Genomic DNA, 26,652 nt, shown 5'->3' with positions numbered 1-26,652 from the left:
GGAAAGATGAAAAAAAGTCTTGTGGGGTTGGGATGAAATTGGGAGTAACTAAATGATATTTTTTTTTGTTAACACTCCCCTGGACACTGATTGGATTTTTGAGACGGTCCCTTACGCTTTATGCGCAACCATGACGTGTCAAATCCTGTTTTTATACAGTCTATGGTCAGAACATCCTCGAGTTTAAATAATATGCAGCTTTAAGCAGCATATTTAAGGATGTTTGTCTACAATAGTTGAATATTATGTAAATGTGCGGCGGTAGTAATATCTTTCCAAGACTGTCACCAGAACAGAAGGAGAAAGCAAATATACTTAGGCAAGTAACTTATAATATTTGCCTATGTGTTTCTCTTCAAATTTAGTCAGAAATACAGCATTTATAAGTTCTGAACATGTATGGTAACGCTGTTTATTGTACATATAGTTTTTGTAGAGTTTATTAATTGTTTGGTTTCACATTCATCTCAGGAATGTTGCGATGTCAACCGACCAGGAAGCACAAGAAGATGAGCTGCTTGCTCTAGCGAGCATCTATGATGAAAAAGAGTTCCGCAGGGCCGAGTCAGCGAAGGAGGGCGAGATCCATCTGTGTCTGGAGCTTCCTCCGAACTTCACACTGCTAGTCAAGGGTGAGACGATCAGCAGGTGGTGGAACTTTGTTCTAGCCGGTGGTGGGAAGCTTACTTTGGAAATGGAAATGTTACAGATTACAATGTAACCTATTTAATTTCCATTACCATCCAGTGGCGGAGCTAGACTTTTAAAACAGGGGTGGCAAAGGGGTGGCAAGGTATTATTTTGGGGGGTCAATATACAAAGTGTTCAATTACACTAAAAATAAATTATTTTCCACAAAATGTATACAGATTAAATTTAAGTTGTTTATTTTCCAAAATGTATTAAAGGGTTAGTTCGCCCAAAAATGAAAATTATGTCACTAATAACTCCCCCTTATGCTGTTCCAAACATGTAAGGCCTCCTTTTATCTTCGGAACACAGTTTAAGATATTTTAGATTTAGTCCGAGAGCTCTCAGTCCCTCCATTGAAGCTGTGTGTACGGTCTACTGTCCATGTCCAGAAAGGTAAGAAAAACATCATCAAAGTAGTCCATGTGACATCAGAGGGTCCGTTGGAATTTTTTGAAGCATCGAAAATACATTTTGGCTGGATTTCCGGTTCGCGAACGAATCATTCAGTTCACCAAATCGAACTGAATCGTTTTAAACGGTTCGCATCTCTAATACGCATTAATCCACAAATGACTTAAGCTGTTAACTTTTTTAATGTGGCTGACACTCCCTCTAAGTTCAACAAACCAATATCCCGGAGTAATTCATGTACTCAAACAGTACACTGACTGAACTGCTGTGAAGATGAACACCGAGCCGAGCCAGATAACGAACAATAGACTGACTCGTTCATGAGTGAAGAAGCGGTTGCATCTGTGTTCGGATCACCAGTAGTTCTTTCGGACAGTTCCATCCAATAAACCGGTTGAAGAAAAGGGTTCACCAGTTCTTTTGCACTCAACGTTATGGCGTCATTGGCGATGATTGCCCTTGATTCAAGCCTTCAGTTTACCCGCGCTCATAACAATAGCACAGAATCAGTTCAGAATCAATCACCAAAAGAATCAGTTCAGTTCAGACGCTCTGTGTATCGGTCTGCTTCATGCTGAATCACACATGCGCAGTATCATCAGCTCCTCGGTTCACGAATCGGACACGTCTGACAGAAATGGTTCTTCACTCGTGAACGAGTCAGTCTATTGTTCGTTATCTGGCTCGGCTCGGTGTTTATCACAGCAGTTCAGTCAATGTACTGTTTGAGTACATGAATCCAGCTGCTTTGATTTGAACTCTCTCTCACACAGACACGGAAGAGAAGACAATGCTGAATAAAGTCGTCGTTTTTGCTATTTTTGGACCAAAATGTATTTTCGATGCTTCAAAAAATTCCAACGGACCCTCTGATGTCACATGGACTACTTTGATGATGTTTTTCTTACCTTTCTGGACATGGACAGTATACCGTACACACAGCTTCAATGGAGGGACTGAGAGCTCTCGGACTAAATCTAAAATATCTTAAACTGTGCTCCGAAGATAAAAGGAGGCCTTACATTTTTGGAACAGCATAAGGGTGAGTTATTAATGACATAATTTTCATTTTTGGGCGAACTAACCCTTTAAGTATACAGCAAAAATAGAACAAGTATTCAAAGTGCTCCTTGGACTAATCAAGTCCAGTAGTAAACAAAAACTGAGGTAAACTTGGACCTGTCAAAACAAGGCAGGACAAGGCAGTTGAGTACACCGTAACTAATAATACAAATACTAAAGTAATACATTACGACAAAATCTGAACATATTGAGGTCTAGCCTATTTGACAACACAAGTAAACACAAGACAACAACATGCCGGGACACTTGTTCTAAGGGCACGCCGGCCCGTAGAAAGGCAAGGTCCAACCAGGGGCTGAATCGGCGCCGACACATCGGTGTGATGGTGACACGATGTGTACCATGACTGCTGCGTGACTGCAGCTGAGGATACCATATGCCCCAGCAGCCTCTGAAAGTGTTTCAGTGGTACCACTGTCCTGCCTCTGAAGGAACTCTTCAGTTCAGCACTGACTGGGCATGCTCGCTGGTAAGCCATGCCGTCATACTCACCGAGTCTAACTCCATACCGAGATAAGGTGCCTGTTGGTGTCGCTGTTGGACAGTGTTTTCTCTACTTCCTGTTGGCCTTCTGTAGCTAATCATAGCTCCATGTAGCTGTTTTTATTTTATATTTTTTCTCTATAATCTTTCTTACTATCACTGTCTGTTTGTTTGTTTTTTTAATTGTAAAATATAACTTAATTCACACCATATTTCTGATATTACCGATCAATCTTATCAGATTAACTTTGATCGTTCACTCTTCCGTGACTGCAGCACACCTGCAAAGCGTTAGCACTCGTTAGCTTGTCATTAGCGTTTTCTTTTCTCCTCTCCTCTCCTCTCTCACGCTGCAGTTTTCCACAAGTTCATCAAACAACCGCAGTAAGAATATTTCATCAAGCACGGTGAGTAATGGCTTCTCCTACAATTGTTATTTGCACCTCTTGCCACATGTACAGTTTATCTATCTCTGTCGCTGATGAGGGATTCACATGTGATAAATGCAGGGAAACAGTTAGGCTGACAGAGAAGATTTCAGAATTAGAGACACGCATCCAAACTTTAATTGAGGACAGTAAGAATGTTAGGGCTCTAGATATGGCTTTGGATGCGTCTAGCTCAGGGATTCCTGTACATTGTCCGGTTCCAGCAGAGCCCCTGCAGCAGGGCAACTGGGTGACGGTGAGGCAGCGTAGTCGTGGGTCAAAACACCGCTCTTCTGTTCCGATCAAAACATTAAACAGGTTCTCCCCACTCAGTGATGCACCCACTGAGAAACCTGATGAAAGTGCTCTAGTTATTGGCGATTCTATTGTACGGAACGTGAATATAGAGACACCAGCCACCATAGTCAAATGTTTACCGGGAGCCAGAGCGCCTGACATCTTGGCAAATTTAAAAGTGCTGGCTAATGCTAAACGTAAATACAGTAAGATTGTTATTCATGCCGGCGCTAATGATGTTCGACTTCGCCAGTCGGAGATCACTAAAAATAACTTTAAAGAGGTGTGTGAACTTGCAAGCACGATGTCAGACACTGTAATATGCTCTGGTCCCCTCCCTGCTTACCGTGGTGATGAGATGCATAGCAGATTGTCATCACTCAATGGCTGGATGTCTAAGTGGTGCCCACAGAATAACATAGGTTATATAGACAATTGGACGAGCTTTTGGGGCAGACCTGACCTGTTTAAAAGAAATGGTCTTCATCCCTCCTGGGGTGGCGCCACTCTTCTGTCTAGAAATATGGCAAATAGTCTTAGTGTTTATACTTGACTAACTGGGGCCCAGGTCAGGAAGCAGACAGACTGGCTAAACCGACCGTCTGCTAGCTGCCTCCCGTCACAGAGGTCAGTTAATTCTCAGCACATAGAGACTCTTTCACCTAGATATCACACTATAGAGACTGTGTCTGTTCCACGAACTAGAAAATACAAAAAACGTCCAAACCAAGTTAAGGTTAACAATTTAATTGAGGTTCAACAAATAAAAAACAAATGCAATATGGATAAACAAATGATAAAGATTGGCTTATTGAATATCAGATCCATTTCTACGAAAACACTTTTTGTAAATAATATGATAACTGATCATAATATAGATGTGCTCTGCTTGACAGAAACCTGGCTAAAACCTGATGATTACATTATTTTAAATGAGTCCACCCCCCAAGATTATTGTTATAAACACGAGCCGCGTCTAAAAGGCAAAGGGGGAGGTGTTGCTTCAATTTATAATAACGTTTTCAGGATTTCTCAGAGGGCAGGCTTCAAGTATAACTCGTTTGAAGTAATGGTGCTTCATATAACATTATCCAGAGAAACCAATGTTAATGATAAATCCCCTGTTATGTTTGTACTGGCTACTGTATACAGGCCACCAGGGCACCATACAGACTTTATTAAAGAGTTTGGTGATTTTACATCCGAGTTAGTTCTGGCTGCAGATAAAGTCTTAATAGTTGGTGATTTTAATATCCATGTCGATAATGAAAAAGATGTATTGGGATCAGCATTTATAGACATTCTGAACTCTATTGGTGTTAGACAACACGTTTCAGGACCTACTCATTGTCGAAATCATACTCTAGATTTAATACTGTCACATGGAATTGATGTTGATAGTGTTGAAATTATTCAGCCAAGTGATGATATCTCAGATCATTATTTAGTTCTGTGTAAACTTCATATAGCCAAAATTGTAAATTCTACTTCTTGTTACAAGTATCGAAGAACCATCACTTCTACCACAAAAGACTGCTTTTTAAGTTATCTTCCTGATGTATCCGAATTCCTTAGCATATCCAAAACCTCAGAACAACTTGATGATGTAACAGAAACTATGGACTCTCTCTTTTCTAGCACTTTAAATACAGTTGCTCCTTTACGCTTAAGAAAGGTTAAGGAAAATAGTTTGACACCATGGTATAATGAGCATACTCGCACCCTAAAGAGAGCAGCCCGAAAAATGGAGCGCAGCTGGAGGAAAGCAAAACTAGAGGTATTTCGTATTGCTTGGCGGGAAAGTAGCATATCCTACCGAAAAGCATTAAAAACTGCTAGATCTGATTACTTTTCTTCTCTTTTAGAAGAAAACAAACATAACCCCAGGTATTTATTCAATACAGTGGCTAAATTAACGAAAAATAAAGCCTCAACAAGTGTTGACATTTCCCAACACCACAGCAGTAATGACTTTATGAACTACTTTACTTCTAAAATCGATACTATTAGAGATAAAATTGCAACCATTCAGCCGTCAGCTACAGTTTCGCATCAGACAGTGCACTATAGACCCCCTGAGGAACAGTTCCACTCATTCTCTACTATAGGAGAGGAAGAATTGTATAAACTTGTTAAATCATCTAAACTTACAACATGTATGTTAGACCCTATACCATCTAAGCTCTTAAAAGAGGTGCTTCCAGAAGTCATAGGTCCTCTTCTGACTATAATTAATTCCTCATTGTTATTAGGACATGTCCCCAAAACCTTCAAACTGGCTGTTATTAAGCCTCTCATAAAAAAGCCACAACTTGACCCCAGAGAACTAGTTAATTATAGACCAATCTCGAATCTCCCTTTTCTGTCCAAGATACTAGAAAAGGTGGTATCCTCACAATTATATTCCTTCTTAGAGAAAAATGGTATATGTGAGGATTTCCAGTCAGGATTTAGACCGTATCATAGTACTGAAACTGCTCTCCTTAGAGTTACAAATGATCTGCTCTTATCATCTGATCGTGGGTGTATCTCTCTATTAGTTTTATTGGATCTTAGTGCTGCGTTTGACACAATTGACCACAACATTCTTTTGCATAGACTTGAACACTTTGTTGGCATCAGTGGAAGTGCATTAGCATGGTTTAAATCGTACTTATATGACCGCCATCAGTTCGTAGCAGTGAATGAAGATGTATCATATCGATCACAAGTGCAGTATGGAGTACCTCAAGGCTCAGTTCTAGGGCCACTACTCTTCACGCTTTATATGTTACCCTTGGGAGATATCATCAGGAAACATGGTGTTAGCTTTCACTGTTATGCTGATGATACGCAGCTCTATATTTCCTCGCAGCCCGGTGAAACACACCAATTTGAAAAACTAATGGAATGCATAGTCGATATAAAAAATTGGATGACGAGTAATTTCTTACTGCTAAATTCAGAAAAAACAGAGGTGTTAATCATAGGGCCTAAAAACTCTACTTGTAATAACCTAGAACACTGTCTAAGACTTGATGGTTGCTCTGTCAATTCTTCGTCATCAGTTAGGAACCTAGGTGTGCTACTTGATCGCAATCTTTCCTTAGAAAGCCACGTTTCTAGCATTTGTAAAACTGCATTTTTCCATCTCAAAAATATATCTAAATTACGGCCTATGCTCTCAATGTCAAATGCAGAAATGTTAATCCATGCATTTATGACTTCAAGGTTAGACTACTGTAATGCTTTATTGGGTGGTTGTTCTGCACGCTTGGTAAACAAACTACAGCTAGTCCAAAATGCAGCAGCAAGAGTTCTTACTAGAACCAGGAAGTATGACCATATTAGCCCGGTCCTGTCCACACTGCACTGGCTCCCTATCAAACATCGTATAGATTTTAAAATATTGCTTATTACTTATAAAGCCCTGAATGGTTTAGCACCTCAGTATTTGAATGAGCTCCTTTTACATTATACTCCTCTACGTCCGCTACGTTCTCAAAACTCAGGCAATTTGATAATACCTAGAATATCAAAATCAACTGCGGGCGGCAGATCCTTTTCCTATTTGGCGCCTAAACTCTGGAATAACCTACCTAACATTGTTCGGGAGGCAGACACACTCTTGCAGTTTAAATCTAGATTAAAGACCCATCTCTTTAACCTGGCATACACATAACATACTAATATGCTTTTAATATCCAAATCCGTTAAAGGATTTTTAGGCTGCATTAATTAGGTAAACTGGAACCGGAACACTTCACATAACACCGTACTTTCTACATCATTAGAAGAATGGCATCTACGCTAATATTTGTCTGTTTCTCTCTTGTTCCGAGGTCACCGTGGCCACCAGATCCAGTCTGTGTCCAGATCAGAGGGTCACTGCAGTCACCCGGATCCAGTACTTATCCAGACCAGATGGTGGATCAGCACCTAGAAAGGACCTCTACTGCCCTGAAAGACAGCGGAGACCAGGACAACTAGAGCCCCAGATACAGATCCCCTGTAAAGACCTTGTCTCAGAGGAGCACCAGGACAAGACCACAGGAAACAGATGATTCTTCTGCACAATCTGACTTTGCTGCAGCCTGGAATTGAACTACTGGTTTCGTCTGGTCAGAGGAGAACTGGCCCCCCAACTGAGCCTGGTTTCTCCCAAGGTTTTTTTCTCCATTCTGTCACCGATGGAGTTTCGGTTCCTTGCCGCTGTCGCCTCTGGCTTGCTTAGTTGGGGTCACTTCATCTACAGCGATATCGTTGACTTGATTGCAAATTAAAACAGACACTATTTCAACTGAACAGAGATGACATCAATGAATTCAATGATAAACTGCCTTTAACTATCATTTTGCATTATTGAGACACTGTTTTCCAAATGAATGTTGTTCAGTGCTTTGGCGCAATGTATTTTGTTTAAAGCACTATATAAATAAAGGTGATTGATAAAGGTGATTGATAAGAGATTCTCTGCACAGGAGATAGCTTGCTCTTTTCTCGGTTGACCTGAAGCCCCAACTAACTGAGGTGCTGGAGCACCAAGTCCCTGTGATCGCACAACTACTCTCAGGACAGGGCCATAATGAGCCAGTTGTCGAGATAGTTGAGGATCCTGACGCCCACTTCCCAGAGTGGGGCAAGGGCACCCTCCGCAAGCTTCGTGAAGACACAGGGGGACAGGGAGAGCCCGAAGGGGAGGACTTTGTACTGCCATGCCTGACCCTCGAATGCAAACTGCAGAAATGGTCTGTGGCGAAGGAGGATCGAGACATGAAAGTACGCTGTCAACTCTGGGTCAAATTCGGCAGTGGCGATAACACCCAAGGGGGGCAGCCCCGCCGAATCTTCATCCACAGAGGTCAACAGCCCATCCCCGATGCTGCAATCGACATCTGATCCCCGCCGGCAAACTGAATGACCCGTTGGGACTGCCAGAAGACAGCCCAGCAAAATCACCCAGCAGCCGCACAGGACAAACACTGCGGAAGGGGTAAGAGGTCCATGAGGCGTGGCCCGGCGGAGAAGCTCTCATTGTCACCTTCAAATCTCCCAGAGCACTAGCCAGCGGTCCTCTGCTCATGACAGAGAAACCGTAATGGGTAGTGACAGAGGGGTCTGCTCCTTTCCCTTTAAGAAAGGAGAGACGCGATCGCAGCGTTGCCATGGTCACACACGCAGTATGTGCATGAACCATCCACGAACGCGCCTTCAGCGTGCTGAATGCCCAGACACGAAAGACAACGATGGTGGCCATTGTCAGAGAACAGGAAACAACCGCATCCAGAAGGATGTGGATGAAACGGCGTCTTTAAAAAGATGCAAATCGTCTGTGATTTGCTCTTTTAGGAAATCTGCTCTCTTAGTTGAAGCGCCCAGGGGAATCAGTGAAAGGGACACCGTTGTTTGCGCCGTAACGCCAACCAGAACAGCTTCCCGACACAGCAGACGAATGGCTTTGTGGAGTATAATAGCTTTCATACCACCACTTGGCCCTCTTTATACCCGTTGGCACAAGGAGTGGCTCATGTATGTTAAATCCACTAGCCAATTTTCATTGGCGTTTTCTCTTAAACTCAGAGATGATTGGCCTCCCAGGTGAGACCCCATATGCCGTTCGACATAACTCATAGTGACCGACAGATAGGGAACTGATTACTTTTCTAAACATCTATGTTTTCAAACCTTAACCTTACGGTTAGTGCTCAACACTGATCACCTTCATCACTTGAATTAAGATTATAGTAATTTAATTTAAAACACAGCCACCACAAAATCGGATTTTAGCACCCTTATTACTTTGAGATTATTCTGAGGTTAAATACATATTTAAAAACTTAACACAAAATAGTTTAGTTGCTATGATACTGTTTTTTAAACAAAATATTTGTTTATAGATAGGAAACATTGGTATCTAACAATTCCTTGGGGGGCAAAAAACTGTTAATCATGTGTTGTAAACTCCTGAAATATTGGTATCTCATACTTTAGAGCAATCCATGCAATTTATCAAAGATATCAGTTAAAGTGTGTGTGTAGGTGTGTTTGTGTGTATATAGGTGTGTAGGCGTGTGTGTGTAATGGGGCCGATGAGTCGTTAGACTTGCAGATCCATGTGCAAGTTTTATTACACAGAGACGTGGTCATTACAGGCATGGGTCAAATGCTGACAGACAGGTATATAGAGGGCAAGATGAATTTTCCTAGGACAAGCGTGGGTCTTCGATGAGCGAGCAATATCCAGAGGGCTACGCAAGAGGGGTAATCCAGAATCCAGAGCAAAGGGTCAAAACATGACAAGGCAAGGCAAGGCAAGAAAAAGACTAAACTATGAAAACTAGAAAAACTAAGATGAGACTATGAAAACTATGAACCATAACAAGACTAAGAAAACAAACACAGAATGGCTTGGTATCGCATGGAGAGGGATATGGGCTGAACAATACTCGGCCGTGTGTGAGAGGAAGTCCAATGCTTATAAAGCATGTCTGATGGTTGTGCTGTGTGTGTGTGTGTGTGTGTAGGGGTGTGTTTGTGTGTATGACAAAATTCAAATGTATCCCCTTTGTAATCATTAACATTTTCAAAAGTATCTGTAATTTAAGTAGACATTTTTTAGGAACTGTAACTGATTACAGTTACATTTAATTTATAATTAAATTACGTAATTCAGTTACATGTAACTAGTTTCTCCCCAACACTGGTTATGTGTCTATATCCCAATTTCTCACAAACAGATTGTATTAATGGTGGATGAAAACTATTAGTATAGTTTTGACAGAAAAAGTTATAGAATTGTTATCACATGTGTAGCAAATTAGCTCAAAAGGGAAATATTTACGATTAATTATAACTGGTTATAATTAATAATGAATATTTAGATTAGATTTAAGAATTAACTGTAGTACAATTGATATTACAATTATTTGAATCAATTGGTAATATAAGGGATTTAATAAATGAACCTAAACCTAACATATTACTAAACCAAGCAAGACATATAGATGTACATATACAGAATGAAGGAAAGTAAGGAAGAGAAAAGGAATAGCAAAAGAATGGCAGTATTTCACATCAATTAACCATAACCTAATGAGAATCATCAAATAATCAAGGGGCTCAAACTTAAACACGCATCTAAATAGTTGTAAACGGTTACTTGCATTGGTTTCATTCCTGAACAAGAGTCCTGAACGGAGGTTCTTGATTAGTTCTTTTAGAGGTAAGCTGGAGATTTTCCTCTGGTTCTTCTGAAGATAGGAAAGTACACAGCAGATTGAAAAAGTTCTTTTGAAGATAAAAAAACTGCTGGAAAATCGAACTCAAAAGGTAAGTTTGAGGAGTCTTGGATAGTGTTCGTCTTGAAAAGCAATGGTTTCTGAGCGCAGATTATCCAAAGATAATGAATTTTAACAATTTCTGTTCACACCCACCTTTAGGGTGGAATGCCCAATCAGAGGCATGAATTTTAAGCAGGAAAAACTTTATTTTTCTCTGTTTATGGTCCATTTGCATGTTTATTGCTAGTCTGGGGAACTTGTGTAGTTTTACCCAAAACTATGGTACAAACAGTAAGATGCATTTGACAATCACATAGTGTACAGAATTGTTTGAGGAATAAAAAGCAGATCAATTTGATACCAAGGACAATACATCTAAAAAGATCTTAAAGCAGATATACACTCATTTACCTAAATATAAGTATTGAGAGTCTAACTAATACAAATAAAGAATTGTTACTAGGCTACTGCAATAGTGAAACATACAAATAATACATGCGTATACCAGATACATTTGTAAATGATTAATTATATTCTAAATGAAGAAAAGTTTTTGTGTGTGTGTGTGTGTGTGTGTGTGTGTGTGTGTGTGTGTGTGTGTGTGTGTGTGTGTGTGTGTGTGTGTTGTGTATTGAGAATAAGTCGATAAGAAGTCGGATGGGGAGACCCGAGAGTTGATCTGTTCATCATCTTCCAGATAATGGGACTAGGGTTAGGGTTAACATTACTATTTACCATTAAGCACCCATATAACTGCATACCACGGGGCCAGATTCTGTCATTTATATGCAAATGTCAAAAGGCTATAGGAATCCCTATAACATAAATCCCAAACAATCGTACATGATCCTAAGCAGATGCTACACATGTTCATGTAAAAAATCTTGTGGTTTTCTTCTGGTTTTTATTGTATTTACAATAGTTTTTGCCATGAAAATAGCCTAAGATGCTGGCATGGCATTGAATAAAAATATACTACTATGAATAGAGTCTGAATGTTTTCTTCTTATTTCCAGGACATACCTCCACTGAGCATCGTCTATCATTTCTATGTCCACTGGTTCTGAGTTTTAGATTCCCGGCTAATTATCCTTCAGCTTCGGCTCCACTTTTTGTTCTAAGCTCCAACTGGCTCACAAGAGTCCAGGTGAGTCCTGTTTAGTAATGTGCTCTTTTATCATTCTGATTCATTCTTTTTAATTGGTAATACTGAATCAAAACTGTTTCTCTAAGCTGTTTCACTCAGACAATACATCACTTCACTACTATACACTCTTAAAAATAAAGGTGCTTAAAAGATGCTTCACAGCGATGGCAGTTATTTTTGGTCTTTGGTCACCATCTTTCTTGGCTTGTTATAATCTGATGAAACTTCTTTCGCCACAAAGAAGCTTATGTGAAAGAGAAAGGTTCTTCACATGTTAAAGGTTACATTTAGACAAAAACAATTTTATATGGCATCGCTGTAAAGCTCCTTTATTTTTAAGAGTGTACTGAACACTCTGGTAGTGTTTAGGTCATATACATAAAAATCATTATTTGTTGATAATGTTGTCAATATTAGTAAAATTTTAACAATTGTCCCACTAGTGTACATTAATGTTTAACCAGTAAGTTTGTTTTGAAATGCTTTTATCTTGTACAAAATTACACAAAGTAATGCTTGTGGTGTTCTCGGTCAAAAATTACCAATGAATGAATGAATGGGTCATACTGAAAAACATGAACATGATTATGTTGACATAATGTTCAAGTGTGCTTGAAATTATAAAGGTCTTGGACCTGTGCATGGATACATGCAGATTCGAGCTACACACACACACACACACACACACATACCTTTATGTACACAAAAAAAAACTATTTTGAGCATTAAGGCCTTTCTTTTTCAAAGAAATTCTTTATCATCAAATCATTGAGGCTCAGATCGATCTGTTTGAAAAGTAAATACGAAATCGTTTTTAATTTAAAGTAAACAATTAAATTTAATCATATATTTGGTGATTATTAAGCATTACAATTTTATGTAGACTTAAAAGGGCAAAGAATGTATCATCATGATTTTAAAACTCTCCACTATTTTTCTCTATCTTAATGTTTCAATGGAATGAAAATGAAATAGTGACTGAAACACGTCTGTTTAAGCAACTTCTAATCATGGTTGATTACAATAACCGTCCGCTCTCAATCAATCAGATCACTGCGCTTTGCAGGAGACTGGATGAGCTTTGGGAGGAGAACCAAGGCAACGTGATTCTTTTTACCTGGATGCAGTTCCTCAAGGAAGAGACTCTGGACTTCCTGGGAATCCAGTCACCGCTGGAAATCCAGAGCATTGAGAGTGAATCTGGCCTAAAACAAGCAGCGGACGTTTCTGGGGAAAAATGTAAAGTGCAAGATTTAGACCCAAGAGCTGTGCAAGAAGTCGACGCTCGCACAGATATACTGAGTCAGCTGCTAGATTTTGACGAAGCTCAAAATCAGAAGGTGTTTGATGGGACGGTATTCTGCTGCAGCATCTGTTTCTTAGATAAGCTCGGATCGGAATCACTGCTCTTCAAAGAGTGTCAGCATGTGTACTGCAAGTCCTGCATGAAGGAATACTTTCAGATCCAGATTAGGGACGGAAAGGTCCAGTGCCTTACCTGCCCTGATCCAAAGTGTGTGTCCATGGCCACTCCTTCACAGGTATCTCCTATCTGCTCTGATATAATTATGCTATAGTGTGAGTATGAATGTAATCTATTCATACTCTGTTAAAAATGTACAAACATTTTTTTTTTAATCCAAATACAAAACAAAACACTTTCAGATTTTCTGGGTCCATTAGATCTGCGCATTAGGTCTTAAAGTGACAGCAGTTTAATATACAGGTGCTTCTCAATAAATTAGAATGTTGTGGAAAAGTTCATTTCAGTAATTCAGCTCAAATTGTGAAACTTGTGTATTAAATAAATTCAGTGCACACAGACTGAAGTAGTTTTAGTCTTTGGTTCTTTTAATTGTGATGATTTGGCTCACATTTAACATTTAACAACCCATCTCAACAAATTAGAATACTTCATAAAACCAATAATAATAATAAAAAAGCATTTTTAGTGAACTGTTGTTCTTCTGGAAAGTATTTTTGCTGGCCAGTCAAGCACACCAACACCATGGTCATTTTAACCAACTTTTGGTGCTTTTGGCAGTGTGGGCAGGTGCCAAATCCTGATGGAAAATAAAATCAGCATCTTCAAAAGGCTGGTCAGCAGAAGAAGCATGAAGTGCTCCAAAATTTATTGGTAAAAGGGTGCAGTGACTTTGTTTTTCAAAAAACACAGTGGACCAATGGAGAGATGACATTGCACCCCAAATCATCAACGACTGTGGAAATTTAACACTGGACTTCAAGCAACTTGGGCTATGAGCTTCTCCACCCTAGCTCCAGACTCTAGTACCTTGGTTTCCAAATGAAATACAAAACATGCTCTCATCTGAAAAGAGGACTTTGGACAACTGGGCAACAGTCCAGTTCTTCTTCTCCTTAGCCCAGGTAAGACGCCTAAGGAGTTGCTTAACAAGAGGAAAAGACTACTGTAGCCAATTCCTTGTATTCCTTGACATGTCTGTGTGTGATGGCTCTTGATGCCTTGACCACAGCCTCAGTACATTCCTGGTGAAGTTTACTCAGATTCTCGAATTGATTTTGCTTGAAATTCCTCATAAGGCTGCGGTTCTCTCGGTTAGATGTGCATCTTTTGCTTCTATACTTTTTCCTTCCACTCAACTTTCTGTTAACATGCTTGGATACAGCACTCTGTGAACAGCCAGCTTCTTTGGCAATGAATGTTTGTGGCTTACCCTCCTTGTGAAGGGTGTCAATGATTGTCTTCTGGACAACTGTCAGATCAGCAGTCTTCCCCATGATTGTGTAGCATAGTGAACCAAGCTGAGTGACCATTTTGAAATCTCAGGAAACCTTTCCAGGTGTTTTGAGTTTATTAGCTGATTAGCTTGTCACCATATTCTAATTTGTTGAGATAGTGAATTGGTGGGTTTATGTTAAATGTGAGCCAAAAACATCACAAAAAAAAACAAAGACATAAACTACTTCAGTCTGTGTGCATTGAATTTACGTATTACATGAGTTTCACAATTTGAGTTGAATTACAGAGATCGGGTCGTCGGGGGTCTCGCCTATGACTGTCGCCCGATCCACTATGCACCGGCCCCTTACGCTCCCTCCTGCAGGTGGTGAGCCCACAATCAGTCGGAAAAGGGTGGATTGCTCACTTCAGGTTGGTGGAGAGTTCCTGCCTCAAGTGGAGGAGTTCAGGTATCTTGGGGTCTTGTTCACGAGTGAGGGAAGGATGGAACGTGAGATTGACAGACGGATCGGTGCAGCTTCTGTAGTAATGCGGTTGTGTACTGGTCTGTCGTGGTGAAGAAGGAGCTGAGCTGTAAGGCAAAGCTCTCGATTTACCGGTCAATCTACGTTCCTACTCTCACCTATGGTCATGAGCTGTGGGTCATGACCAAAAGGACAAGATCCCGGATACAGGCGGCCGAAATGAGCTTTCTCCGTCGGGTGGCTGGGCGCTCCCTTAGAGATAGGGTGAGAAGCTCAGTCACTCGGGAGGAGCTCAGAGTAGAGCCGTTACTCCTCCACATCGAGAGGAGCCAGCTGAGGTGGCTCGGGCATCTATTTCGGATGCCTCCTGGACGCCTTCCCAGGGAGGTGTTCCAGGCACGTCTCACCGGGAGGAGGCCCCGGGGAAGACCTAGGACACGCTGGAGTCTATATGGGACTATGTCTCCCGGCTGGTCTGGGAACGCCTCGGGGTCCTCCCGGAAGAGCTGGAAGAAGTGGCTAGGGAGAGGGAAGTCTGGGTGTCTCTGCTTAGACTGTTGCCCCCGCGACCCGGCCCCGGATAAGCGGAAGATGATGGATGGATGGAGTTGAATTACAGAAATAAATGAACTTTTCCAAGAAATTTTGATTTATTGAGAAGCACCTGTACTTGCTGCTGTTTATGTCATTAATCAACAAATGAAAAAGATATTTACTTATTGCTCTTGACTGAATAATTTTGTGGCTTTAATAAGCATTAATCTATGCAGTGAAGACTGTAGTGTATGTTATGTTTGATTGATCGAGACTAGAACTCACAAGCCTTCGATTGGGAGTCCAACCCTCTAACCATTAGGCCACGACTTCCCCAGTGTGTCAGTATTTTAATATTCTTTTGCTAGTAGTTTTTCTGGTGATATCAAAAATTGTATATATATATATATATATATATATATATATATATATATATATATATATATATATATATATATATATATATATATATTAGGGGTGCTCCGATCACGATCGGCCGATCGTTAATGCGCATCTCGTCAGTAAAGCCGGTTTTCTAATCAGCGGTTAATTCCATCAGGTGCGTGATTTCACATAGGGCAGCTGTTACTACACAAGGCCGTTGTTAACCGAGAAGATGCGCCAAAAAATGCTGAAAATTAACGTGATTTGTGCATCTTTTCTATTAACAATGGCTCTGTGTAGTAACAGCTGCTCTATGTGAAATCACGCACCTGATGGAATTAACCGCTGATTAAATAACCGGCTTTACTGACGAGATACGCATAACGATCGGCCGATCGTGATCGGAGCACCCCTAATATATATATATATAATTTCCATTTTAATTCATTCATTGAAGTGATTTATTCAAACAGATGTTTCATTTCATTCTTCATGAATAGATTATTGAATCATTGACTCATAGATTTATTTAGGACTGAATGCTCTGAGTTGCACTAATGTTCTGATCTGGCTTTGTTAGAAAATATTTTCATGGCAAAAAAAAAAACTAAAAAAAGATAATATCTTATCTAAAATGCAACTCACTCAATATTCACTTAATTATTTTTGAATTGTTGTATAAAATCAATATCTCATTCACTATCGCACTCATGGGCTAATATTCAGGAAAATTAGCGCCACTTTTCCTTGTATGATATTACTTAACCACATCATAACGTGCCAAAAAAAAACAAAAAAAAAAACATACAGAGATATTTATCTCTGCATTCTAACCACATTCGGTTCTAAGAGGCTTTTTATCTGAGATATATCACACACCCCTACTGGTAACTACAATTTTCATGACTTAACCTTATTCATACCAATAATGAGTAAAAGACAGCAAAGCAATTCTTTCCATTTATTTATTTTTGTGGCAAGGCCAGTAAATCTCTGAACCTTGAATGAATATTTGTATTCTGAATGTAGACTGACAGTCTGCTCGTGTAACAGGTGAAACTTCTTGTGAGCAAAGACGAGTTTGCACGCTATGATCGTCTCCTGTTGCAGTCAAGTCTTGACCTGATGAAGGATGTGGTGTATTGTCCTCGTATAAGCTGCTCTATGGCGGTGATGGTGGAGCCAGACTCAAACATGGGCATCTGTCCCGCCTGCAAATATCCCTTCTGTACGCTCTGTAAGAGGACCTATCACGGCCTCAATAACTGCATACCGACTGATGGTGAGATATTCACACCTGTTGCTGATATATTAAAGCCGATATTACGTAATGTTATGGAATCTTTGTGCGCCCGATAAGCACGTTGTTATGGGAAGAGTGCATTTCACAACATAAGTTATAGTCTAGTTAGCACATAACTTACTTTGAGTCCACTTGTACATTTGCATATTTTTGTATATATATATATAAGTTGTATTATCATGTTTATGTATAAATATATCTGACAGTGTTACAGTTTACCAGTGTTCATTCAGCTCTTCAGCAACAATGCACAAATAGCTTAAATAGAAGTGCTGCTATTTGAAACAATGGTAGCTATTAATTTAAGATACTTCTTTTCCAAAATAATTGATATATTATTAGTAATAACCACCACTTTTATTTTTATCTTATTAGTTTCATATAGTTTATTAAAAATAATTATATTATTGTCAGTTTGGAGGTTATTCCATTAAATTTATCCATGGCATATGATTTTTTATTTTATTTTTTACATAGTAATGTTGTCCAGTGACTTGATTGCATAGTTTTATTTATTTGTAAGGCTCATTTATGTTTGATTTATGTTAATAAAAATTGGGATTCAGATTTATCGGCCAACATATCGGTTATTGGTTTTCATATATAAAAAAATATCGGTTAACAGTATCGGACAAAATGTTCATGTTGATCCATCTCTAAAAATTTACTACTTCATCAGAATGGCTTTTACGATAGTCGCTATGTGACCACACAAAAAAAAATTGTTGACTTGATTCGGAAGAGCTAAACGATCATAAAAAAAATGTTTTAATTGTTTTATTTGAAATGAATGGGAAATATGCAAAAGTACATTGTGTGTACAATATACAAATTATTCATGATGCTGAAAAAATGTGCACAGCAATGAAGGGGCGACACTCTAAAATATCAAGAGTGCAAAATAGACCAACCCCATTTCGATCAGATTGAAGGGGGAGGTTTATTCCTCTTCTAATACGATTGAGTATGCATGTAAACACTTGAACCATGAAGCTTAAAGGATTGTGCATGTGCAATGATGCATTATAAAATGCTCCTTTCACTCGGCAACTGTGAAGTGGAGCAGGACAGCCTTGTTTTGGATACTCATCCACAGACAGACCATTGTGGCTGCGGAGAGGGGCTTATGTTTTTTTTTTTTTTTTTTTTGTAATAAAGTATCACAGTATCACAGCACAGTGATTTATATGTATATTTATCCATAAATGAGTAAATATCAATTTGCTGGTAAAAGCAAAGAAACTGTAGGGTAGAATTATTATGTGCAAACAGTGAGAAACTCGATATTATCTTTATGTCACTTTTCATTTTTTGAGCAGTGTGCTCATGTAAAAAAAAAAAAAAAACACATTCCGATTTGAAGCTTGAGACATATAAACATGCACATCAACCCGATCACTTTATTAAGCATTCATGTGAACACTACAATCAGATTCATCAATCATGAGTTCAGTCCAATTCAGCACAAAAAGTGTACATCTAAATGTAGCCATTGTCTCTATTTTAACATGAAATACTGCCATAATGGAAAAGTTATATATATATATATATATATATATATATATATATATAATTTTTTAATTGGACAATTGATCATAATTTTTTTACATATATATTTATTTGTAATAATAAATTCTATAAAAATACAAAAGAAAATTGAAAAATATTATTGAACAAAAATTTATTACACTGATTTTACTTAAAATTATAGACCAATGACATTTTAGGTGTCTGGTCACTTTAGACAGCAACAACACAAGTGTGACTCCCAACACCAGAGGCTAAAGAGTAGCTTGTGTCGGATGTTAGACATAATATCGTATCGTATATTAGATGCTCAGTGCTAAAGAATGTGAAGTCCACACACTTTGTTAGTTTGTTGAAAAGCTGTGTGTTTCTTTACCAGATGATTTACGTATGCAAGATGAGGATAATTCTGCGAGCGAAGAGTGGAATAAGATCGAAGAGAGGCATGCCATTCAGAGGGTGTTGGACTCTCTCTGCACAGACTGGGTAAAGGTTAACTGTAAACAGTGCCCTTGCTGTGGCACTAACATAGAGGTCAGTACTAAAGACACGTGCATACATTGGTTTACCATTTCTTCACTGACATATTTACTGTCCCGTGTTAAGAGAAATCAGGAGTGAGGTGTAAAAGAACTTCCTTCAGCCTGAGGCTTATAAATTTAACTTTTGGTGTGATATATAAAATATAAGTTATTTAAAAAAACATATATGAGATATAAGATATATATAAACAAACTGTATATAAGCAAGACTATTTCAGGTTACGAAAAAGCAACATAATGCATTACTTTCAATAAATATTAAGTAATGCATTTAGTTGTTATTTATTGAGTAATGCAGTATTGTTATGTAAAAGTGACTTTCCACAACACTCTTATCAACAAAGAAAGCTTTATATATTCTAAATACTATAGTGCTGCTGTCTAAACTAAACTGGCTTCTTCAGGACAAGCTGACAGTGATTTAAAGCCAATACAACAAACCGTTTAAGCTGAAAGAAATTCTGAATGCTGAAAAGCAAACATAAGGTAGCATCAGGGCATGACCCAAGAATTCTGCAGATGCAAATGTAGAAGCATTTTCTTAAAAACTTTTCAAGAGTTTTGAGCAAAAATAAAAAATGTTTGGATCTTTTGACCTGTAGGTGGCGCCAAATTTAGCAGGTCCTCATGAAGTTTTGTTCATTTTGTGTTGCTGAGAAAGACCACCTCATAATTTGAGTTCAACATATTTAACTTCAATATGTAAAGTCATATTTAAAGTCAAGAAAATAATATCAAAATTGTATATTAGGAATGTTTTTGGTCCAGTGATTAAGAACTATGGACCTTTTCCACAAAACTGATATATTGTAAATCCTCTAAATTTTTTTTCTATTTGCCTTTTTTTATGTATGCACATTTATAACTTTATTCTTTATTTTATATAACCTTTGCATGAAAAAAAAAAAGGTTTTCACTTAATGCACTGGTATTTTTAATGCAGCAAATGGGATGCAAAAAAAATAGATATGTGGTTCTCTCCCTTTCACTGCTCTTGAAGTTAACCAAACGATGACGACTACTGTTGCTTAGAAAGGTCCAAAAGTGGAAAAGTACTAGTCACTGCAATAGTACTGTTAATGTTATCATATACACCTATTAATTCCATTTGTGCCTGGCCTTCAAATGCTAAACCACCAGAGATCTCTATGAAACAATTTAAAAAGAAATTGTGTCAAACTGAAATCTCATGTGTTGTGCTAAGCTCTGCTCTTTGTTTATGCTCATGTGCTCATGTGTTCTGGTGTTTCCCTCTGGTGCAGAAGAATATGGGCTGTAATAAGATGACCTGTTCGGTGTGTCACGGTTATTTCTGCTGGATCTGTCTGACAGCTCTTTGCAAGAAAGACCCTTACAGCCACTACAAGGACCCCGACTCGCCCTGCTACAACCAGTGAGAACAGTCTCCACTGCTGAGTCTTTCTACATTCACTTAAGACATAACCATCTGTGCTCAAATTACAGGAAATCTTTATCATGCACTACAAGTCAAACGCTTTTATCATTATATATATATATTTATTTATTTATTTTTTCTCCAAAGTACAGAAAAGGCAGTAAAAAATTTAAATATTTTTACTATTTAAAATAACTGTTTTTTATTTGAATATATTTTCAAATATAATTTATTCATCTGATTTCAAAGTTGTATTTTCAGCATCATTCCTCCAGTCTTCAGCATCACATGATCTTCAGAAATCATTCTAATATGATGATTTACTGCTCAAGAAACATTTCTGATTATTGTCAATGTTGAAAACAATTGAGTATAATTTTTTTTCAGGTTTCTTCAAAGAATAGAAAGTTTATCTGAATTGATCTAATTCAAACTAACTGAATTTGGTGCATTTTCTGGAGTACAAATCTGAACATGTTTAGGATGAATTCTATGCAAAGTTTTACACACAAGTCTACAGTATAATAGATTTCAGATGACTGAAGGTTAACGGCTGGTGCACTGACGGTGTATGAAGAATGAAATATTTACTTTTGAACCTAAATTATTTATTTTGATAAAATACAATTTACGATTTATGTTTTACGATACAATATTTGGTAAAAATAATGAGGCAGAAATATATTGTTAGTAAGATTTTAGAGGATTCTTATGTGTGGGGTGAAAGGAAAAAGTAACTAGTAGTAAAGTCATAATATTAGTTTTGAAATGAGATGAACTAGTAATGAGTAATATATTACTTTTTAGTAACTAAACACTGGTGGACAGACTATCATCAAGACTAAATCATCTCTCCATTGATGTCTGGTTTGTTCGAAGGACAATATTTGTCTGAAATACAACTATTTCAAAATCTGGGGGAGCAAAAAAATGTAAATATTGAGAAAATCATCTTTAAAGTTGTCCAAATGAACTTCTTAGCAATGCATATTACTAATCAAAAATAAAGTTTAGATATATTTACAGTAGGAGATTTACTAAATATCTTAATGGGACATGATCTTTACTTATTATCCTAATGATTTTGAAAGAGTTGAATTCATGATTGATTTGTTTCATAACTTTTTACACACGTGGTTCTGTATGGGACGACTCAAGAAATCTCTAGTGCTGTTAAAAGTTTAGGCACTTGTGTAAAAACACTGTGAAATAAAGATGCTGTCAAAACTAATGTCATGAATAGATTTTCTTTATCAATAAACTAAATGAAATCAACATTTGGTGGAGCATCCTTTGAGTTTCTCACTGGATTATTACATGTAATGGAACACTGACTGTTTGGAAATCTTAAGTTATATTTCCTACTTTAAACACTGATCTTATAATCTCCTGAATAATAGGACACACTGTAAAAAATTGTGCCGTTAAATAACAGTAATTTACTGGCAGCAGGGGTAGTGCCAGTAAAGTACTGTTAATTTACAGCTCTCAACCATTAATTTACCACTCTTATTTTTTTTTTTTTCAGTATTTTACCGTAAATTCTACCATGGAAATTAACTTCACTCCCACTGCTTCAAACAGTTTGAGTTTAAAAACTAGCATTGCTACGATGTTAGTACTATGAACTTATTTCATTTGAGTCCACTGAGAAGGAATATTTCTTAATATAAAACTGCAAACACTTAATGTGTAATAGTAAAGTAACTAAATGCATGACTTTTACTCAAATCACTGCGGCTCACACGTATGTGCTGAAATACTTAACACAGATATCACCACTGTATCAGGAGAATCAAAATTTACTGTCTTTATATAAACCAGCAAAAGATCAGAATTTGTGGCTCATCATTGACTGAAGCACAGGCTCTACTCTCCAGCACAATGGTGAACAATAAAACTACATTAAACTAACAGATGTCTCTTGTGCAACACACATTAATACAGTTGAGTTCAGTATTTACTCTCATTATCAGTGTATGACTTTGCATAAATACTTTTCTATGGATGTTCACAAATATTTTAGTTAAATTATTTTTTTTTTTTTCATTTGGTAAATCTGACATTTACATTTTACAGTATATTACTGTTTTTCCTTTACTTAACGGCAACAAACTGTAGACAAACACTTTTTTACTGGCAACCATTAATTTACGGCAACAGCCTGTAGAAAAACAGTTATTTACTGGCAGTAGGGATGGCAGCAGGGGTGCCAGTAAATAACTGTTGTTCTACAGTTTGTTTCCTGTAAATGAATTGCAGTTTATTACTGTTAAATTATGTTTCATGCTCTTTTTTCTTCATCTTAAATCTTTAACCCTTTAAACCCCACAACAAAATCCTCAGGTTTAAGTGAACACTTATAATGTGTGCACACTACAGAGTGTTTGAGTAACACTGAATTAGTGAAGTTGATGAGATAATTCTGTGATTAATTGATGATTGAGCATGAGTGATGAACACCTGCTATTAACAAACAGAATCACTAAAGGAAAGAGAAACACACACTCAAAAAATTGACTCTTTGGCTGAACATGATTCTATCATGGACAGTGGTTCCACATGTTTGTACCATGTTATTTGGACATGAATAAATCAAGTTATAAGGACTTGTCTACCTTTAGTTGAGTTTACTCAGTTTGCTTTAGTTTATCCTACATGAAATATCTGAGTAGAGATAATATGTTTACATCATGTAGAACCACTGTCCATGCAAGTTTAGCCAAAGTGTTATAAAAACATTAGCAAGTAATATATAACTTTTCTTTACACATGATGTTAATTGTTTGCAGTTTAAGGATGTTACTATGTGTACATCATACACTAGCACATTAAAGTTGCTTTTTTTTAAATTAAGTATTTTAGACGTTCTTTCAACCAGGTCCTCAACCCAACCACAAGCTCCACACTTCACCACAATGGTAACTCGCACAAAATACACCAATATAAAGTCTTTTAAAATGCCCACATAATAGAGCATTATACATGAAAAAGTCTCCTTATTATCACATTTTATTAAAAACTGCATAAAATAACACTTTATTTCAACATTTTCTCTCCCCATATCCAGTCCTGTGCAAAGCATGATGGGAAGTGTAAAACTTATTTTGAGGGACTTGATTGAAACATGTTCTTTCAAAATGAAAACTTTATGTTAAACCAACGAGAGACAGGTTTAAGTCAGTTTAACATGACACAATCATGTTGAAATGAAAAATAGCCAAAATGGCATTAATTCAACATGAATTGTTCAGGTAAAGTGAACAAAACTAAAAATTCATTTTTTTGAGTGCAAGAACTACAAATGACTTCAGCCACAGCCTTGAATTCATCAAATCTCTCAAGATCTGATTAAACAACTCCTAAACCAGCTTTACTAGATTCACATTACTAACCAAACTTTATTCCTTTACAGTGATTTGAGTAAAAGTCATGCATTAATTTCTTTACTACACATTAAGTTTGCATTTTTATATTAAGAAATATTCATTCTCAGTGGACTCAAATGAACGAAGTTCACAGTACTAACATTGTAGGAATGCTAGCTTTTAAACTCGTGGAGTTAATTTCCATGGTAGAATTTACGGTAAAATGCTGTAAAAAAATAAGAGTTTTTTTTATAAGTGATATTTTTGTAACAGTCTTTCATAACTTATGGCTAAGCAGAGTTCTTCTTTAGCTGTAGGTTCAACATTCAACAAGAGAGGGAACATGGGATTGGATCAGAAATAAGAGAATGTTTGTTCTTCTAAACCTATAAACAACTATATTAGATTTTTTTTTCTATTGAAATGTTTTGCTATAACAAGTTCCAAAGATGCATTGTTACAACATGTAAAAAAAAAAAAAAAAAAAAACCTTGAAAAAGCATTCACAGTTCAAGAGCCCAACTAAAGGGGCTCACCATTTACACCTCTTGCATCCCCACTCTCCCCCACACCTGCAATTCAGATAAGCGAGGATGTGGTGCGCCAGGTCTTCCGGAAGCAGAAAAAGAAAAAAGCACCAGGCCCAGATTGTGTTACACCAGCTTGTCTGATATCCTGTGCTGACCAGCTGGCCCCCATCTTCACACAGATCTTCAACAGATCACTTGAGCTGTGTGAAGTCCCTTCATGCCTCAAACGCTCCACCATCATCCCCATCCCTAAGAAACCCAAAATTACAGGACTAAATGACTACAGGCCTGTGGCTCTAACGTCTGTAGTCATGAAGTCATTTGAAAAACTGGTGCTGGCCCACCTGAAGGACATCACTGGACCCTTGCTGGATCCTCTTCAGTTTGCCTACAGAGCAAACAGGTCTGTGGAAGATGCAGTAAACATTGGACTGCATTATGTTCTGCAACACCTAGACAGACCGGGGACTTATGTGAGGATCCTGTTTGTGGACTTCAGCTCGGCCTTTAACATGATCATCCCAAACCTCCTCCTGCCCAAACTAACTCAGCTCTCCGTGCCCACCTCCATCTGTCATTGGATCAACAGCTTCCTGACAGACAGGCAGCAGCTAGTGAGGCTGAGAAAATACACATCCAGCACCCGTACAATCAGCACCGGAGCTCCCCAGGGCTGCGTTCTCTCCCCACTGCTCTTCTCCCTGTACACTAACGATTGCACGTCTAAGGACCCCTCTGTCAAACTCCTGAAGTTTGCAGATGACATCACACTTATCGGCCTCATTCAGGATGGTGACGAATCTGCTTACAGAGAGGAGGTTAAACAGCTGGTTGTCTGGTGTACTCTCAACAATCTGGAGCTTAACATGCTCAAAACAGTGGAGATGATCGTGGACTTCAGGAGAAACCCCCCTGCACTCCCCCCACTCACCATCATGAACAGCCCTGTGACTGCAGTGGAGTCATTCAGGTTCCTGGGCACCACCATCTCTCAGGACCTGAAGTGGGACATTCACATTGACTCCATTGTGAAAAAGGCCCAGCAAAGGTTGTACTTCCTTCGCCAGCTGGGGAAGTTTAACCTGCCACAGGAGCTGCTGAAACAGTTCTACTACACCATCAGGAGCTGCTGAAACCGTTCTACTCCACCATCACTGAATCCATCCTCTGCATTTCAGTAACTGTCTGGGTCAGCTCAGCTTCTAAATCGGACCTCAGAAGACTACAGAGGGTAGTCCGAACTGCTGAGAGAATCATCGGTACAACCCTCCCTTCTATTCAAGAACTTTACTTATCCAGAGTGAGCAAAAGGGCTGGCAAAATCACTGTTGAATTGTTGACATCTGGTCGACGCTACAGAGATCTGAACACCAGAATGACCAGACACAGGAACAGTTTCTTCCCTCAGGCAATCCATTTTATGAACAGCTGATAAGAACTGTGGAACACACTACACTATTTATATTTATATACACATACACTTATTTATCTAACACATACTTAGCGTACACTTTTTGCACATAATATACATGTACATACATAAATGCTCATTGTAATATACCTGCCATACATTGTCAATTTGTATATTGTCATTCCTTACCCACCTATTTGTATTTTTATTTTATTTTTGTATTTTTTATTCCTTATTGTGTTTTTTGTTCTGTCGCTGTTATGTTGCACTGTGGAGCTTCTGTCACAAAAACAAATTCCTCGTATGTGTGAACATACCTGGCAATAAAGCTCATTCTGATTCTGATTCTGAAGTAAACACTGATCTCCATCATGGTAGTGAAAAAAACAAATAAACCTCTGTAACTCTCAATAAGATCTTCTGTAGACATCTGACAGAAATAAAGTCAGTCTGGTTAGTAATGTGAATCTGGTGAAGCTGTTTTAGTAGTTGTTTAAACAGATCTTGAGAGATTTCTTGTATTCTTTTATTTCAGTTGATTTAATCTAAGGCTGTGGCTGAAGTCAGTTGTAGATCTTGTGTTTGTCTTTCCTTCTGTGATTCTGTTTGTTAATAGCAGGTGTTCATCACTAATGCTCAATCATCAATTAATCACATAATTATCTCATTA

General features: G+C 38.1%; 1 protein-coding gene across 3 annotated transcripts; it reads left to right on the top strand.

Annotated features, from left to right (window-relative positions):
* The first annotated feature begins 122 nt into the window (after positions 1 to 122).
* On the top strand, positions 123 to 21,947 carry LOC113038222 (E3 ubiquitin-protein ligase RNF14-like). 3 transcript variants are annotated; one of them, XM_026195487.1, is made up of 7 exons: positions 123 to 319; positions 472 to 632; positions 11,671 to 11,801; positions 12,851 to 13,342; positions 16,959 to 17,187; positions 19,115 to 19,269; positions 20,540 to 21,947. In XM_026195487.1, the coding sequence occupies exons 1-7, from the start codon at positions 252 to 254 to the stop codon at positions 20,672 to 20,674; spliced, it is 1,371 nt and encodes a 456-aa protein (XP_026051272.1). In that variant the 5' UTR covers positions 123 to 251; the 3' UTR covers positions 20,675 to 21,947. The 3 variants fall into 3 exon arrangements, with proteins under 3 accessions (XP_026051272.1, XP_026051274.1, XP_026051273.1); XM_026195489.1 differs by lacking the exon at positions 12,851 to 13,342; XM_026195488.1 differs by lacking the exons at positions 123 to 319; positions 472 to 632 and having other exon boundaries at positions 7,907 to 11,801; positions 12,868 to 13,342.
* Positions 21,948 to 26,652: the final 4,705 nt, after the last annotated feature.

Source organism: Carassius auratus, chromosome 21 (assembly GCF_003368295.1).
Source record: "Carassius auratus strain Wakin chromosome 21, ASM336829v1, whole genome shotgun sequence".
NCBI lineage: Eukaryota > Metazoa > Chordata > Actinopteri > Cypriniformes > Cyprinidae > Carassius > Carassius auratus.
Note: the sequence above shows the minus strand (reverse complement) of the source record. Positions and strands in the feature narration are given on the sequence as shown.

Coding starts and splice junctions, on each gene's coding strand:
- LOC113038222 (XM_026195487.1), top strand. CDS start 252: ATGTGCGGCGGTAGTAATATCTTTCCAAGACTGTCACCAGAACAGAAG. Junction 633..11,670: donor CTTCACACTGCTAGTCAAGG/GTGAGACGATCA, acceptor TCTTATTTCCAG/GACATACCTCCACTGAGCAT. Junction 13,343..16,958: donor CCATGGCCACTCCTTCACAG/GTATCTCCTATC, acceptor CTCGTGTAACAG/GTGAAACTTCTTGTGAGCAA.